Genomic DNA, 19,086 nt, shown 5'->3' on the forward strand with positions numbered 1-19,086 from the left:
CACATCGATATATATAAATACACACACACAAACACACACACACACACACACACACAAAGACATACACATGCATACACACAGACACACATACATATACAGACACCTATACACACACAGATATGCATGCAGACACAAATGCACAGGCACACACACAGACACGCATACATATAGGCACACTTGGACACATGCACATATGCACGAACACATAAACACACACATATTGATGCATGTACACACACTCAAAGCACACACGCATACACACGCACCGGCACACGCACACACTGACACACATGCAAAGACACAAACCTGTACAAGGATACACGGTTACACAGATGCCCTCACAGTCAGTGACGGGAGAAGAATGCTTACTTGTAGGGAATGTGTTTGGTGCCATTGACAAGAGCCAGGATGACATTTCCCAGTGCAGACAGGGACAGGCAGAGTCCAGAGCCCCCCTCACGACTTTTGCTCAGCACTTTTACACAGCTGCCCAGGTCAATGAGGTGTAAGCGGCTGCGACCTCCTGACACTGCCGACAGAAGCAAATAAAAGAGATCAGATCAGTCAGTTATTCTATGACCATTAAAACCCGGCTGAAAGAATGGCTCCTGTTTAAGCCCCTCGAATGCTGATCAGACATTTATTGACTGCAGCACCCAGTTGCCAGCCTGCAGTCTCTAAGAGGCAAACATAGTAAATTAACACCACCTATCTTGAAGAAAAGTATATATCCTTTCCTTTATAGGGTTCTTTTCAAACTAGCCAGTACTGTTTCTGAATTACTGCTTTCAAGATTCAAACAATCACCAGCAAGAATCTTCTACTGATTCATCCTGCATAACTCTGCTGAAGCTTGAGGTGGTGCTGGCAATATTAATAATGTGCACACTGAAGTAAAACTCTTCTATCTCCTATCAGAATGATCATAATCGGAAACAGGAAGAGCTTGGTGAAAACTTCACATTGAACTAGTCAGTGGCATCGCATAGTGCGATCCCACAGGATTTTAATCTGTTTCAGTAAGAGTGCCGGCAACATCCTTGTTCCTGGAACTCCCTAACAGCACTGTGGGTGTACCTACACCACATGGACGGCAGCGGTTCAAGAAGGCAGCTCACCACCACCTTCTCATCACCAAGGGTAATTAGGGATGGGCAATACGTGCTGGCCTAGCCAGCGACGTCCATATCCCAAGGAGCTGAATAGGCTGTTAGCCGGAGGCAAGCAGGTTCCCGGCTCCCCCTCCCTCACTTTGAAAATTGGAGAGCGTCACAGAGGCGGCAGGACATGGACATGCCATCCAGCAGCGCTATCTTCAAAGTGCATCCATTCCTGTTCCGGTCTCCGTGGACAACTGAAAATCCTGGTCTCCAACTATCGGGGTCCGGATGGAGAGTGTGTACAGGGGTGGTGGGGGGCAGGGCAGGGGGCCAAACGTTTTGGTGCACCACCATTGCCACAGTCGGACTTAACCTTCACAAGACGGCGCAACAGGAAGCGAGCTTACTTCCCCCCTTGCCGCTCTTCTCCATGCGGTACTGGTAGATGTGCAGAGTGAACAGCATGTGGGAGTTGCGCTGGTCCTCCTCGTCGCACTCAGGCCTGCTGCTCCGGCGCGAGGCAATGGCGGCGTCCAAGAAGAAGGCGGCTTTCTCTGCCGTAGGCGCACGGAGCTCGCTCTGGTTCTGGAGCTGCCAAGACAAAAAAAAAGACCCACAAACACACACACACACAAACACACACGCACACACACATACACACACACACAAACACACACACACAAACACACACAAACACACAAACACATACACACACACACACAAACACACACACACAAACACACACACACAAACACACACACACACACACACACACAAACACACACACACAAACACAAACATACACACACACACACAAACACACACACACAAACACACACACACATGCACACACACACACACGCACACACAGAAACACACACACACAAACGCACACACACAAACACACACACAATCACACACATACACAAATACACATAGAAACACACACACAAACACACACACACACAAACACACGTAGAAACACACACACAAACACACACACACAAAAACATACACACACACACACAAACACACATAGAAACACACACACACACAAACACACACACAGTGGCAGGACAGAAAAACAGATTAAACTACTGGTGGCAACAACAACAACTTGCATTTATAGAGTGCCTTTAACAGCATACATCATCCCAACGTGCTTCGCAGTCAGGCTGACCAACTCCCGCCGAATAATTGAAGGGACACTTATGAACCTGTAAAACCGACTGGGGGGCAGGGGGGCTGCCAGAGCTGTAAGAACGCGGGTGGGGGGGGGGGGGGGGGGTTTGCTAGGTGCATACTGTGCATGTCTAAAGCTGGAACATCGCAAATGTGGGACAAACCACGTGCCGGCCTCAAAACAACCCGGGACGCGGCTCAGTCAGGGACTTTTTGACAGGTAAATTTAAAAGTTGTTGCCAACTTCAATGTCATCATTAGATGCTGTATGATAAAGTAAATATGTTTTTAATGCAGTGATTGATCATTGGGCTTTGTCCTTTAAAGGCAAGTGACCTTTAAATTGAGCAACATTGTATATGTTTTCAGATGCATTACAGCACTTTCTCCAGTGAATAAAGTGCTCTTCTGCATTCAACAGTATTGAAAATCAGATGTTAATGTGTTATCTGGACTCTTTGATTTTTACATTGTTTATTTTGACAGATGTATGAGCACTTAAGAGGAGCATAATTTTTCCAAGTGGAGTTTGAATGGATGATTGTTTATTTTGACAGTTTCATGAGCATTTCAAAGACTTCCCAGGGTTAATAAAAGGCTACATGGGGGTTATGAAGATGCATGGGGGTTACGAAGGAAGCGCAGGAGATATAAGGGGGTATGGAATATGCATGGGGGTTATGAACGAGTCATGGAGGATGTTTGGGGGGTATGGAGAGGTCATGAGAGGGTGAGTGGGAGGAGGTGAGGGCTAGGGGTCATAACAATCATGAATTGAACCGGGCTGATGTCCCAGTAAGCGGAAGTGGGCCTTCTAAGTGGTTGGTCTTCGCATCCCCCGCCTCTATTTCCATGTTGGCTTTCGGGAGTGACAGCCTCGACTCCAGCCCGACCCAAGCGGTAAAAAAACATCTGCATGCAGGTTCATAACGGAGGCGGGAATGCGGCATTGGGAAATGGCTCGACTCGCGATTCCCGACTCTAACATGAAAATCCAGGGAGTAGCTGAGGTGAATAGCATTGGTGCATCCAAGGGGAATCTAGATAAGCACACAAGGGGTAAATAAATAGAAGGATTTGCTGATGGGGGTGTGAAGGAACGTGGGAGGAGGCTTTGCGGAGCATAAACACCTGCATCGATCTGTTGGGTTGAATGGCCTGTTTCTGTACTGTAAATTTTATGTCATGGCCCCCATTGGTTAATGCACTGTCCAGTGAGGAATTGGGTCATGTGGGCCAGGAACGATGTGCTCTGGTCCATGCTCAGTGTGTGAGGAATTAGCCAGGGTGACAATAAGGAAGTGGCAATAAATCCTAAGTGTTCCCAGCCAGCCTGGGTGCTAGGGGGCAGAGGAGATCAGTCTTACTCTTGCTTTGTATCTAGTGTCCATGTGGACATGCCTTGAGACCTCAGCTGCAATAATCATCCAAGACACCTTGACAACATTTCCTGTCAAGGCCCCCGCATGAAGGACAGGCACTTGGAGGCCACCCAAGTCCCCATTTTCAGAAGAAAAAATGTTTTTGTTGAAAAAAAAGACAATAATAGAGATTTGGGGTATCTGAACAAGCTTAGGGACAAACTCCAGTGATCAAGCTTGCAGTTTTGCTAAGTATAAAAGTATATTACCTGCATGCCGCAGATTGGGTCCTCACAGAGGTAGACTCCAGGGGACTGGCCGTCCTGCAGGCTGCCTGTTGCTACCTCGGACAGCAGATCCTTCAGGTTTTCTTCCTTCCCCCATACTTCCACTGCCGAGACCCTGACTGAGAACCGGGCTCCTGTCTTTTCTTTCCTCTCGTTAATCAGTTTGAAGAGCCAAGAGATGGCACAAGGGATGATCCCAAGATTCTGCATGGAGTCGTCTTTCCCAATCATGGTATACGACTTTCCTGTCACATCACACCAAATGAAAACACCCCTGAGTTCGATTTACAACATGGAACAGGATGACAGTTTCTAAATCAGATTTGGAGTCTGTACCGACCACACCCTGACGCAGGGGCTTAAAGGTGAAAGAAGTGTATGGGGAAATCGCACATCAGCCCTGACACAAACCCGCCTTTCAAATGACTCTTATTGAAGAGTCATATTGAACTCGAAACCTCGAAACGTTAACTCTGTTTCTCTCTCCACAGATGCTGCCAGACCTGTTGAGTTTTTCCAGCACTTTCTGTTTTTATTTCAGATTTCCCATTGCGTTTATTTCAAATGATTGACTTTTGTGCTGTGCTTCTGGCCGACAGAGGTTCAAGCACTTGGAGGCCACCAGGCCTAAGTGCACACAGTCCATGATTAGCGGCACTCCATCATTACATTTTGAGTTTTCTTCAGGAAAGATGGTGATGCAGTGGTAATGTCATTAGATTAATCATCCAGAGACCCAGGCTAATGCTCTGGGGACATTGGTTCAAATCCCACCCATGGCAACTGATAGAATTTAAATTTAATTAATAATCTGGAATTGACTGTGAAACTATCACCCTACCTATATGTGGCTCCAGACCCACAGCAATGCGATTGACTTGTAACTGCCCGCTGAAAATGGCCCAGCAAGCCATCAAGAGCAGTTAGGGATGAGCAACAAATACTGGCCCTGCCAGCGATGCCCACATCCCATGACAGAATTTTTAAAAATTGGCCTTGGCAGCAGCCTCAACTCCAAACACAGTAAATGATGCTCAGGCCCTTGTCAGGACAGGAAGGATGTGAAATGGGGAAATGGCCTACGACCATGGGTTTGCTGCTCGAGAACAAGCTTCACACAATTCAGTTGTTTGGTAGTGCAGAACTTGAGTGTTACTGAAAAAAGAGACATGCCGAAGATTTTTGTCTTGCACTCTTCAGGACACTTCGCAAGAATAACAATATAAAGGGAAAACAACAATTTACACTGTATGTGAAGAGAGTGCTGATTGGTTGGTGAATGGTCTCTGAGTTGGTAGAGGCGTTACCACTTGCCAGAGTCCACAGGAAATGGCCTAGCAAGCCACTCAGTTCTCAAGGGCAATTAGGGATGGGCAATAAATGCTGGCCCAGCCAACGATTTACCACAGCGATTTGTGGTAAAGAATTCCACAGATGCACTACCCTCTGAGTGAAGAAATTCCTCCTATTCTCTGTTTTAAATGGGCCCTCTTATTCTGAGATTCTGCCCTCTGATCCTAGCCTCTCCCACAAGGGGAAATAACCTCTCAGCATCTAACCTGTCAAGTCTCCTAAGAATCTTATATGTTTCAATAAGGTCGCCTCTCATTCTTCTAAACTCCAATGAGTACAGGCTCAACCTACTCAACCTCCTCATAAGAAAATCCCTCCATCCCTGGAATCAACCTAGTGAACCTTTTTTGGACTGCCTCCAATGCCAGTATATCTTTCCTTAGACAAGGGGACCAAAACTGTTCACAGTATTCTAGGTGTGATCTAATTAGTGCCTTGTATAGTTTCAGCAAGACTTCCCTATTTTTATACTTCATTCTCTTTGAAATAAAGGCCAACATGCCATTTGCCTTCCCTATTACCTGTTGAAATTGTATGTTAGCTTTTTATGATTCATGCATGAGGGCCCCCAAATCCTTCTGTGCCGCAGCTTTCTGCAGTCTTTCTCCATTTAAATAATATTCAGCTCCTCTATTCCTGACAAAGTGCATAACCTCATATTTCCCCACATTATATTCCATCTTCCATGTTTCTGCCCACTCACTTAACCTGTCTATATCCCTCTGTAGACTCTGTGTCATCCTCACCGCTTGCCTTCCCACCTATTTTTGTGTCATCTGCAAACCTGGCGATAGTAACTCTTTTGAGTCAAAACAATAAACTAAATTAACAAAAAACAAGGGAGAAATCAAGCATAGCCCCTAAGTCAGGTCAGCTGTAAAATCAAGGAAAAACTTTAAAGGACTGGCGATAGTACATTCACTCCCCTCATCATAAGCCTAACACGAAAGTGGATTGCTTTGAAATGTCAGGAATCTGGGCCGGGATTTCCCGGCCCTGTCATGGTGCAAGCCAACAATCCATTGACTTTTGGTGGGACTCTTAGATCCCAGTGGGGGGAGGTGGAGGGGGAGGGGGCAGCAGGGCTGGAAAATCCAGGCCCTGGTTTTAATCCCTCAAATTCAAGTTCTCAGCTGGGGTGGGTGGGGTAGTTTCAGTTTTCATCTTAGTGGGAGTAATGTTGCTGCCAAGCAGGTTTACTAATTGTGATTAAATATGTTCCTGGAGGCTTCATCACATGACTTGCTCCAGCCATTAGTCAGCCAACACATCCATCCTTGTGGCACAATTTCTTCCTACGCCAATTGGAAAGCAAAAAGACTCGCCGCCCCATTGGATGATGCTTGGCTGTCCGCCGAGCAGCCATTTTTTCCCCCCTATAAAACGTTTTTCTACCTGGTAAAGGGAAACGTTCAAAGAAAATGACAATAAAAAAAACCCAATCTTTTTTACTGTCCCGATTATTTTTCTCCAGGGTTGCACGCAGCAGTGTCCAGGAGATTGACCTTCAATCCTGGAGGGTTGACAACCCCACTGACAAGCTTAAACCCCCCCCAGGTTGTGTGCAGGTCTGTCAACCGACTGTATCGAAAGCTCGTACTCACCTAGCTTGGTGTGCCCGAAACAGAACACGCAGCCATCTGCGCCATTCACCACGGACTGGATGACTTCCGCAACTGTTCCTGCACATACTTCAGCCTGTTGTGAGAAAGCAGAGGAGTTATGTAGAACGTACAGCACAAATACAAGCCATTTGGCACCACTGGTTTATGCTGGTGTTTATGCTTCACACGAGTCTCCTCCCGCTGTACTTCATCTAATCCCATCAACAGTTCTGTCTCCCTCTTGTACTTTACTAGATCCCCCTTGAAGGCGTCTAAGCCAGCTTTATGATTAGTAACACAAATTTAATGTACAATTCCTGCATCAGCGATCCACTTAGGTATCCTGGTTAGGTTAAAGCACTGTGACAGGATCCAAGCTACAAGACGCATGACAGCAACTCAGTTACACTGCCACTGACCTGCGAAGAGTCCTGCGGGAAGACAGCATCAAAAGCAAACATCTTTGGTGGCACCAGGCCCCCTCTCTTCTGCGAGGAATTCTGGAGTCCGTTCACCGGTGGGTCGTACAGCGTGATCTGCTTTTTGCGAGGGTCGACTTTGAAGAAACAGCTGGATTCAGACGTGTCTCCAACCGAGGCTGAGCAGATTCTCAGCATGACCTTCACCTGTTGGGGTGGGAAACCAGGAAGCAGAACACCTCTGTCATTTTTGAAGGAGGGGTAGGCTTTTAATGAGGCTTTACTCTTTCAATACAGCTTATTCAACAGCACGGTGGGCGTTCCTACACCACAGGGACTGCAGCCGTCCAAGAAGACAGCTCACCACCACCTTCTCAAGGGCAATTAGGGATGGGCAATAAATGCTGGGCTTTGCCAGCGAAGCCCACATCCCATGAATGAGAGGAGATTGTTGTATCCATCATTCTGATCAACTGGAAACTCTTTCGAGTTATCAACAGTCACAGATTGCAACTCTTTCGAGTACAATCACAGTTCTTGGTTTCCGGGAGTGGGACATGAACCCACAACCCTCTGATTCAAAGGCGAGGGTGCTATGAACTGAGCCACAGCTGACACCTCTGAATTTTTAAAAAAATTACACCACATTCATTCTACAGGACATGTTGCTGCATTCAATCTCCCAGCAACCTTCCAAATTTACCACATCATAGTGAGGGTGGTCAACCCATGTAGAATCTTCAGGATATTAAATTCTAGGGGTATGTCTGTGAACAACATCCAAGGAGAAAAATCATGAGGGCAGTAGGAAAAACATTTGTTTAATTTTCTTTGACCAGTTCTGTTCATAGGGTACAAAAATATTGGAGAGTTGAGAGAGAGAGGTTTGTGACTGACAGTCAAGAATCATCCAATCAGGAAATGAGACATCTGTGGGCTTTCCAATTGGCCAAGGGAGATCATGTGATTAAGCCTCCAGGCATAACTTCCAGAGTTGGGAACTCTAATTACATTCAGCCTGATTGGGCTAATTTTCTCACCCTTGACATTATTTTACATCACATCTTAAATCTAACTGCAAACCACTTCATTTGTGTATCCATCTGCACATGGTTAGAAAGCAGTGAGAGAGGGAGAAAAAGTGGGAGAGAGAATTTTGCCACTAATCAATAACAACAACTTGCATCTATATAGCGTCTTTGATGTGGTCAAACGTTCCAAGGTGCTTCACAGGAGTGTTATCAAACAACATCTGACACCGAGTTACATAAGGAGATATCAAGGTTTCCCTAACAGCACTGTGAGTGTACTGACACCACATGGACTGCAGCGGTTCAAGAAAGCAGCTCAAGGGCAATTAGCGATAGGCAACATACGCTGGCCTAGCCAGTGACACCCACATCCCATGAACAGATAAAAACAATGAAGGCAGGACTTGGTCAAAGAAGTTGGTTTTAAGGTTTGTCTTAAAGGAGGGAGGGAGGTAGACAGATTAAGAGCTTTAGGAAGGAATTCCAGGGGTTAAGGCCCAGCCAGCTGAGGACATGCCCACCAATGATGGAGCAATTATCGTCGGCAATGTGCAAGAGGCCAGAATTGGAGGAGCGCAGGGATCTCAGACGGTTGTAGGGCCCAGGATTTCATATAGAGTCATATATGATAGAACAGGAGGCCATCTGACCCATCGAGCCCATACCGGCTCTCCAATGGAGCAGTCCAGTCAATCCCATTCCCCTGCTCTAACCCTGTCTCCCTGCAAGTTCATTTCCCTCAAGTACCCATCCTATTTCCTTTTGAAATCATTGATCATCTTCACTTCCACCAGCCTGGTGGGCAGCGAGTTCCAAATCATTACCACTCACTGCGTAAAAAGTTCCTCTTCACATCCCCCCCACTGCATCTCTTGCCCAAAACCTGAAATCCCCTAGCTGTTGTACCATGAGCTAATGGGAACAGTTTTCCCTTGTATATCGTATCCAAACCTGTTAAAATCTTGTGCACCTCTGTCAGCTCTCCCCTAAATCTCCTTTGCTCCAGGAGACCAATCCCAGCTCCTCCAGCCTAACCTCGTAGCCAAAATCCCTCATCCCTGGAACCATTCCGGTAAACCTCCTCCACTCCCTCTCAAGGACCCTTACATCCTTCCTAAAGTGTGGTGAGCAGAACCGGACGAGCATAACCTTCCTCGTTTGGTACTTAATGGGCGGAATTTTCCGGCCCTGTTGCGGCAGGGGTGGGCCAGAAAATGCGGCGAGCATTCAAAGGCCCATTCACTTCGGCGGGACCAGAGGATCCTGCAGGCAGAAGGGGCTGGAAAATTGCGGCCAATCTCTCTCTTTATGAAGCCCAACATCCCAACATGCTTTGCTAACCACACTCTCAATATGTCCTGCCGCCTTCAAAGATCAATGTACAGGCATCTCCGGACCCCTCTTGCCCTGCACACTCTTTAGCAAGTCTGTACTGGGCGTCAGGAAGAGTGCTGAGTCTGATCCCTGGTGTTATAGCGGAGCAGGTCTTATGGTGTCCCTGCCTCTGAGCCAGAAGCACCAGGTTTGAGTCCCACTCCAGGACTTGATGACCAAAGAAGGTGCGTTCATAACATAGCAGGAAATCCTTCCAACATGCCTACGGCAGGCGGTAAGAGCGGGAGAATTTCCGGGTGCGGAGTGGCACCCCTCAAGCTATTGCCTCTGGCGACAGACTGGTGACCTGTTCCAGGAAAAAACTAGCCATGGAAACGGACATAAGCGTGGGCTTTGTCTCTCTCATCTGTCATTAGACTTGGGAAAGCCTCTAAGATATAGGGGATATTTTAGTGGACAACTAGTTTTTATGTATGGGAAGGCGCTGTCTGAAAGGGCAGTGGAAGCAGGTTCAATAGCAACTTTCGAAAGGGAGTTGGATAAAAAACTAAAATAAAAATTTGCAGAATGATGGGAAAAAAGTAGGGGAGTGGGAATAATCGGATAGCTCTTCCAAAGTGCTGGCACGGGTAGGGTGGATCCTTCCGTGCTGTATGATCCTATGATTTGAGTGCCAGTTGTTCTCAGTCTTATGTATTGGGGCTCCTGGTGATTTAATGGGGGCTCTTCACCTCCTGTTGATGTCAACTCCAAGTTGGGGACGAAAACAAAAAAATGTTGGAAAAACTCAGCAGGTCTGACAGCATCGGTGCAGAGAGAGACAGAGTCAACGTTTCGAGGTCTCAAAACTCCAAAAAAAAAATCACCCACTGCAGTACATCATTGACCATAAAATGCCTTGGGATGTCCTGCAGTCCTTTCTTTCAGAAGGCTGACAGTCAGTGCTATCAGGAGAAGGACAAATGGAGAGAGTCGGGAAAGGCTCAAATCAACAGAGAAGAAATGTCTGTGAGAAACGTTACTGTGAAATGCTATCAAACGAAAGGCTGGAGAACCAGGGAACTCTTTTAAAAACCCTGACATTTAATATTTCATGGTCACAGCTCACTGATTGAGCCAAGAAATGAAGGGAGTAGATTAAAAATTTTCTCTTCATGCCTCGCTTCCTGACTGCCCTTTCAAACATTATATTTCTGTAATTAAATAGCTTAAAAGAATCCAGATATAGTTAAAATGGCCACTCATGCCCACCGCCAGAAGCAGTACTTCTAGCCATGTACAACAGCACCAACTTGTGTCTCTTCCTATTAAGTATAAAGGACTCCTGTTTTTAACTCTGGTTCGAGGGCTGTGGCCATCTCTCTTCGATTATAAGTCATTAGTGTGTCTGCAAAGCCTACAATTTAGGAACATTCTTACATGACATTTAAACCCAAGTACTTGCACATGCTTTCTTTAGAAGTGGGGAGGCTTTGAGGTGTCTTAATTGAAACTAGGGCAATTTGCCCAGATCTAAGTTGATCTAGGCAAATTATTCATCATGGGACACCACGCGGGTACCAAGTTAAAAGTTTAGGACGTTGGAAGTGAAATGAAAAGAGTCACAGAATTAGACGGCAAGGTACCAGAAATGAAGGATATAAATAGGTTGAAGGAGCAATTGTATGTATTTTCGGAAAGGGTCGGGTTTGATAATAATGTACGAAAGTGTCTCGGCATAGCAGAGCTCTGTGAGAAATAGAACGGCTTTGTTGAGGCTCAACAACCACTTCCTGTTCCTAAAAATTCTGATGTTCCCATACGCTGCCTAATTTCCATTCACTTTTGACAAAAAAGTTCAATGAAGTGACTGGTTTGCTGCATCTCTGGGTTCCCTCGCCCACTTAATAACTGTGTACAGTTAGGCAGATAATTAGACTTCCACAACAATTAATCATTTGCTAGGAGTTCACAGAAGCCACAGCTTAGAATTTGCTGTTTGTGCTATTAGCCTGTGAGCACTTAATGTTCCTGATGTATGATATTCTTAAGGTAATGTAACTGTATCGTATACCTAATGTGGCTGTATGATATACTTTGGTACATTTTTTAAAATGTGAATCCTCCCCTTCTTTATTCCACCATTGGCAGCTCAACCTTCAGTGTTCCTACCATCGGGAATTACCTTTCCTGAACATCTCCACAGCAAGACTAACACGTGCTCAACTGCAGGCAGCCATTATTGCATTAACTTTAATTACACCTCCCCAACAGTGGGGGCAGCAGAGAGCGAAATATAACAAAATGCTCAGGTATTACAATACACTACACTTCCTCCCCACTTCAAAAATACAACTTATACAATTAGGATGTAACGTGTACATAAGTTCTCAGAATACAATAAGATTAAACTAACATCAACGATACCTGAAAATTTAATAGGTTGGGTTCCATATTTTTTGTAGGTTTGGGGACCGGAAAGGTCAGCCAGCGACCCAGAGAGTTGGGGACTGGGAGGGTCAGAGACTGGGTGGGTTGGGGATTAGGAGGATCGGCCAGCAGCCAGGAGAGTTGGGGACCGGGAGGACTGAGGACTGGGAGGGTCGGAGACTGGGTGGAGTGGGGATTAGGAGGGTCGGCCAGCAATCGGGAAGGTCCGAGGCCGGGAGGGTTGGTGAGAGGTATGGTTGGCCAGCGAGAGGGAGGGTCAGCCGGCGAGAGGGAGGGTCGGCCAGCGAGAGGGAGGGTTGGCCTGCAAGAGGGAGGGTCGGCCAGCGAGAGGGAGGGTCGGCCAGCGAGAGGGAGGGTCAGCCAGCGAGAGGGAGGGTCGGCCAGCGAGAGGGAGGGTCGGCCAGCGAGAGGGAGGGTCGGCCAGCGAGAGGGAGGGTCGGCCAGCAAGAGGGAGGGTTGGCCAGTGACCAGGGTGGTTGGGAACTCAGGCGGTTTGGGGGCAGGGGAGGGTGAGGGACTACAATCCACCTCCTTGAAAACCTTGTGAAAGTCTATCTCTTTAGCTAAGTTGTTGGTATCCCCTCTATCCTCACCCTTTCTGGTACAGTGTCAATTTGATCCATCTGTAAAGTGACAACCCGCTTAAAAGAAATTTCTGCATTAAACCAGCTGACAGAGGAATATTGGACAAATGACTAAGGGTATTTTTCATTCATATCTCTAAACAGTTAATTCTAAGCTTATCAGTAAGAATTGGACGTTGCACAATTTGTGTCAGGTTTATTATCTGTAATGTAATGTCCATAGGAATTCCTAGGAGCAGGTAGGGACCATTAAACCTGAAAGTAAATATAAGACTTGTATTTATATAGCGCCTTTCATGACCTCAGGATGTCCCAAAGCACTTTACAGCCAATGAAGTACATTTGGGGCAGAATCTTTCACTCCCAGGCAGACAGATTTGCAGGCAGTGTGGCCCATAAGGTGCCATCGGTGTGTTTGCTGACACGAACGCTCTACCCTTGTCCCTTGGTAATTTCACTAGTGGCAGGAGAGGCGTCGAGTGATGTGGCCAATTAACGGTCACTTAAGGGCTACTTGCCCCTTCCACCACTGCTCAGGCTTCAGGCAGAAAAGGCTGGGGTTGGGGTGGTGGGTTGCCTCCTTTCGGGACCCGCTTTTCCGGTCATAGCCCTCCCCAAGCTCCAGGTACCCTTGTACTTTCCCTCTCCCACTGCCCTGTGCATCCTGATCCCCGATTCCCCTCGACCTGCTCGACGTGGGCTAGCAGCCTGGCCCTGGCCCAACCTTACCTTGCACCTGGCTCCAGCAATGACCATTGCTCGGGACTGGCTGCAGTCCCAGCAGCGGCCAATGCTCCCGGTGGCGCCGCTGGGACCAGGGAGCTGCTGGCCCTCCGACTGAGCCACAGCTCCTGGAAGCTGGACGGAGGATTGGCTGCGGATCTCTAGCCTCAAGATCATTAGTGTCCCAATGGGAAAGCTAAATTATCTTGGGGGCCACAGGACTAGGCGGATTTGGAATATGTGTGCGTGTCCGCATCTGCCCAAGGCACCCGCTCACTGGATGTAAAATCCAGCCCTTGAAGAATTGGAGGAAGAGATGGAGACAGGCAAAATGGGGTTAGCTACAGAGTTATAAGGAACACAGGCGAAGAGGACTGTCATACGATTGTCAACCACAGTGAGTGAGAAATAAGCAGCATTCTGAGGGGGAATGTTTCAACATACAGTAGATAAAAGATTGTGCATCTGCATGTACGTTTCCACACCTTTTGCCCCACCATTGGCAGCTGTGCCTTTCGCTGCCTTCGTCCCACTCCCTGGAAATCACTCCTCAAACCTTTTTGCCTCACTTTCTCCTTTAATCCCATGTACCTGACCCCTACCTTAAATCCCACCTCATCCCTCCTGATACCTTCATCATCGGATTCAAATCTGTTTTTGCCTCTGAGATGCCTTTTTTTAATTTGTTAAAGGATGTGGGCTACACTGGCAAGGTCAGGCATTCATTGCCCATCCCTAATTACCCTTGAGAAGGTGATCGTCAGCCACCTTCTTGAATTGCTGCATGTACACCCACAGTGCGTTAGGGAGGGAATTCCAGTGAATGCATTGCTCGTAATCTTCCAAAATTCTCTAGACTCTGGAAGGATCCCAGTGGATTGGAAGATCTGAAATGTAATGCTTCTATTCAAGAAAGAAGGGAGACAAAAAGCAGGAAACTATAGGCCGGGTTAGCCTAACATCTGTCATTGGGAAAATGCTGGAACCCATTGTTAAGGAAGTAGTAACAGGGCATTTAGAAAATCATAATACAATCAGGTAGAGTCAACATGGTTTTATGAAAGGGAAATCGTGTTTGACAAATTTATTAGTGTTCTTTGAGGGTGTTAACAAGGCTGGGTAAAGGGGAACCAGTAGATGTAATGTATTGGGATTTCCAAAAGACACTCGATAAGGTGCCACATAATATGTTACTACACAAGATAAAAGCTCATGTTGTTGGGGGAATTCTCTACCCTACAGAGCAGTGGAGGCTAGGTCATTGAAGATATTCAAGGCTGAATTAGACAGATTTTTGATTGACAAGGGAGTCAAGGGTTTTGTGAGACAGGTGGGAAAGTGAAGCTGAGGCCATGACCACATCGCCCAAGATCTTACTAAATGGTGGAGCAGATGTGAGGGACCAAATGGCCTACTCCCGCTCTTATTTCTTATGTTTTTGACCTAGCAATAGTGAAAGAACGGCGATATAGTTCCAAATCAGGATAGTATGTGACTTGGGCGGGAGATTGCAGGTAGTGGTGTTCCTATGTATGTGCTGCCCTTGAATGTTCTCATCCAGGCAGGTGGGGAGTATTCCATCACACTCTTGACTTGTGCCTTGCAGGTGGTAGACAGGCTTTGGGGAGTCAGGTGGTGATTTAAGTTGTCACTAGTTGTTTGTACAATTAAGGTGAAGATAAGGTGAGAGGCCGGTATTTGCTTACTAGAAGCACAGAGCTGAATGTTTCAGTGAACAATGGGTGGTCTGATTAGAATTACTTCGTCAGAAATATACCCTCAGCAGATTGTCACTTTGGTGAAACATCCATAATATTTTTTCTTTATTCCTTCCTGGGATGTGGGCTTTGCTGGCAAGGCCAGCATTTTGTTGTCCATCCCTAATTGCCCTCGAACTGAGTGGCTTGCTAGGCCATTTCAGGGGGCTGTTAAGAGTCAACCACATTGTTCTAGGTCTGGAGTCACATGTAGGCCGGACCAGGTAAGGGTGGCAGATTTTCTTCACTAAAGGGTATTAGTGGAATCTGATGGGTTTTTACAACAATTGGTGATAGTCGTCATGGGTCACCATTACTGAGGCTAGCTTTCAATTCCAGGTTTCTTGAATTTAAATTTCACCCGCCTATGATGGGTTTTGAACCCACGTTCTTCTTGATTTCTCGTCCAGTGACATTACCGCTACATGACCATCTCCCCGTGAGAGCCAAGGAGCTGCCACACAGAACAGGCCATTTGCTCTGAAAAGCCTTTATTTGAAGTTATTGTTTGACAGCAAAACCACCTCTAATTCACACTTCAGAACCACAAAGCGTCTGCCACAGAAAACATCGGAACAAGCCTTTAATTGGTGACCACACGTTAGGGAGTCGAGTTGCTGTCGCACCGCCACTCCATTAACTGTTTCACAACTATGTTAGCAAAACTGTCCACTGCCCCAGTACTTCACCCAAGAAAACACAGGCCATGCACTTCAGGCCAATGGAAGAGGATACAAGCAGGATAACATCAGACATGGCACAGTTCTGATTATGAGTCCATTCTCCCTCAGCCATAACAGCACTGTGGGTGTACCTACACCACATGGACTGCAGCGGTTCAAGGAGGCAGCTCACCACCACCTTCTCAAGGGCAATTAGGGGTGAGCAATAAATGCTGGCCCAGCCAGCGAAGCCCACATCCTGTGAATGAATATTTTTTTAAAATCCATGCACTATAACGTATGTTGTGTGTGGGAGCCAGTCTTGTCTGTAGGAGCCCATGTTGTGAAAAAGTTGTTAACAATTCTCGACATAGTGACTGATCCCAGAATTTCCTGACATCTGGTGAACACTCAGTGACTACAGCCATCCCTTCAAACCTACTTCTCTTAGTAACTAACCTGAATGATAGGCCAGAAACAAAGAACACATGCAGTGTTTCCTTTTCCTGGTTGGCATGTTTTCAATGATTGCTTTATTTGCTGCTCTCCCGAACTTGTTCGAAGGAATGTACAACCTACAGTGGTCTAACTTTCACAACCAAGCTAAACATGTGCACTGTAAATTATATGTCAAGCCCAAAGTGACTCCAGAAGTGCTAACAGCTCCTTGGCCATGGGAGGCATTGCAAATGAGCCCTCCCCTAAGGCAGAATTTTTGCCCTCATATGGGGGACAAGTATGGAGGTCAAAGTGTAGCCAATTAAGGTAGGTACCCTACTTACGAATTAGGAGCAGGAGTAGGCCATTCGGCCCCTCGAGTCTGCTTCGCCATTTGATAAGATCATGGTTGCTTTGATTGTGGCCTCAACTCCACTTTCCTGTCAACCCCTATAACTTTTGACTTCCCTGTTAATCAAGAATCTATCTAACTCAGCCTTAAAATATTCAACAACCCTGCCTCCACTGCTCTCTGGGGAAGAGAATTCCACGTACTAACAACCCTAAGAGAGAAAAAAAAAACTCCTCATCCCCAGGCTAATTAACAGAGGCTGACCTTGAAAATGTGTCCAATACCAATGTGGCAAATGTCGCCTAGTGTAGCAACACTGGACAGGAGGCCAGTTTATTGAATCATTATCCATCCGGCAGAGTGGTCAATTTTTGCTGTGATTTGGATACCAGCTTCCTATTTCAGAGCTGGTTTCAAGACAAAAAGCAGAGAGAGTGGGAGGAAAGGTTGATTATACTGCGTGGGAGAAGGTGGGAAGTGGCGTTCCGCAAGGATCAGCGCTGGGATCGCCACTGCGCACAATCTACATTAACGATTTGGACTCCGAAATCAAAAATAAATTTGCAGATGACATCAAAATGCAGGGGGTAGTCGATACTGAGGAGGGCTGCAATGAGTTACAGGAGGACATTAATAAGCTTGCAGAATGGGCGAATAACAGGCAAATGAGGCTCAACACAGGTCAATGTGAGGTAGCACATATTGGTGAGAAGAGTAGGGAGGCCACTTATTACTTGGAAGTTGGAGGCACAAAGGGTTATCAGAGTAAAATACATCAACCACTAAAAGTTGCAGCATCGATTCGCAAGGCCATAAAGAAAAGCAGAACAAACCCCAGACTTTATTTCTAGAGGGACAGAATTCAGAAGTAGGGAAGTTTTGTTAAACCCACATTGAACCTTGGTTAGACCACACTGAGTGTGTGCAGTTCTGGTCACCATATTGCAAAAAGGATATAGAGACACTGGAGAGGATGCAGTGAAGATTTACAAGGATGACAGCAGAAACGCATGGATTTTTATCCGGAAAGGATTGATCAGCTGAGGGATGACCTAATAGAGGTCTTTAGAATTATGAAAGGTTTTGATAGCGTGGATACAGAATGTTCCCACTTGCAGGAAAGAGCACAACCAGAGGCCATCAGTATAAGATAGTCACCAAGAAATCCAATAGGGAATTCAGTAGAAACCTCCTTACCCAAAGAGTGATGAGAATGTGGCACTCACTACCACAGGGAAACAAACAGGATAGATATGTTTACGGGGAAGATTGGCAAGCATATGAGGGAGAAGGGAATAGAGAATTAAGATGATAGATTTGCATCAGGAAAGATGGGAGGAGGCTCAAATGGAGCATAAATGTCAGCCCACACTGGTTGGGCTGAATGGCCTGTCTCTGTGCTGTATATCCTCGGTCACCTGCTACGCCAGGGTTGTGCGCTCTGCAGTGTATGTTAGAAGTTGGGTATTCAATAAATGCCAAACCTATACTCTCAAGTCTCACGTATCAAAATCAGTCACTTTTCCAAGTAGCTAAATATTAAATAGGTTGTGGGAACAGAGAAAGTCTGAAGTGATTCCCAGTCAATGCGCTATGTTTTCCTGGAGCCTGGCTGGATCATTGGGCTATCCTTGACTTCTTTGATATCCCCCCAACTCTTCTCTTATGAATTGAAGAACACTGTGACAGCAAAGTTTTGATTGGTTACTTGCAGTGTCTTGTAAGGGCAGCAGGTTCAATGGAAATTTCAAAAAGCAATTCGAGATTGAATTGAAGAGAGGAGAGCCATGACTGATCTGATCTAAGCAGGCATGGCGATCATGTACCTCTGGCTGAGGAAGGAATCTGATTACTTTCCTGCGGGCTGCCAGCAAGTGTGGACCCAGTGGATGAGGTTGGCATCAGGCTCTGCTGTGATGCCCCCACAGTTAAATAGCACATTGGCACCCACTGCCTTGGATCAGCTGTGATGAATGGCTACTGGAGTGAGGTGCCAGAGACAGTAATTAGGCACATGTGGAATCTTAACTCCCTTAACTCCACAGGGATAAAACTAGGGGAACATTGCACATACAGCAGCCTTGGAAAGATCTTCAGGGCAATGGGGAATGAATAGGGGAAGTGGGACAAATGGGATAGGCTCTTTCAAAGAGATAGCATGGGCATAATGGACCGAATGGCCTCCTTCTGTGCTGTATATTCTATGATCTCGCTGCTCTCTGCTATGGAGGGGAGGCGATTGAAAAACAAAAGTTCTACACTTCATTTCTCACCTTTACAATGTGATATGTTTCGAGTGCTTGCAGGCGATATTCCTGACAAGCACCATGTTCGGTGTAAGCACAGAGACCCGGCTTTCATCTTTCACATCAGGCCACCAGCTTCTTCGACCAACCGGGCACACAGGCTGCACTCTTCCGTCAATAGTTTTCTAGCATTGCGATGACAACCACAAATGTCTAAATGGT

General features: G+C 46.4%; 1 protein-coding gene across 1 annotated transcript in view; it reads right to left on the bottom strand.

Moving 5' to 3' along the window:
• kif26ba (kinesin family member 26Ba) overlaps positions 1-19,086 on the bottom strand; it is a 314,639-nt gene that overhangs the window by 51,567 nt on the left and 243,986 nt on the right. Inside the window, exons 6-10 of the mRNA XM_078557402.1 lie at positions 7,307-7,513; positions 6,888-6,981; positions 3,913-4,175; positions 1,508-1,691; positions 370-529 (exon numbers count right to left, since the gene is read on the bottom strand). Coding sequence (XP_078413528.1) covers positions 370-529; positions 1,508-1,691; positions 3,913-4,175; positions 6,888-6,981; positions 7,307-7,513 — 908 coding nt within the window. The remainder of the gene's footprint in view (positions 1-369; positions 530-1,507; positions 1,692-3,912; positions 4,176-6,887; positions 6,982-7,306; positions 7,514-19,086) is intronic.

This window comes from Cetorhinus maximus, chromosome 14, assembly GCF_964194155.1.
Source record: "Cetorhinus maximus chromosome 14, sCetMax3.hap1.1, whole genome shotgun sequence".
Taxonomy (NCBI): Eukaryota; Metazoa; Chordata; class Chondrichthyes; order Lamniformes; family Cetorhinidae; genus Cetorhinus; species Cetorhinus maximus.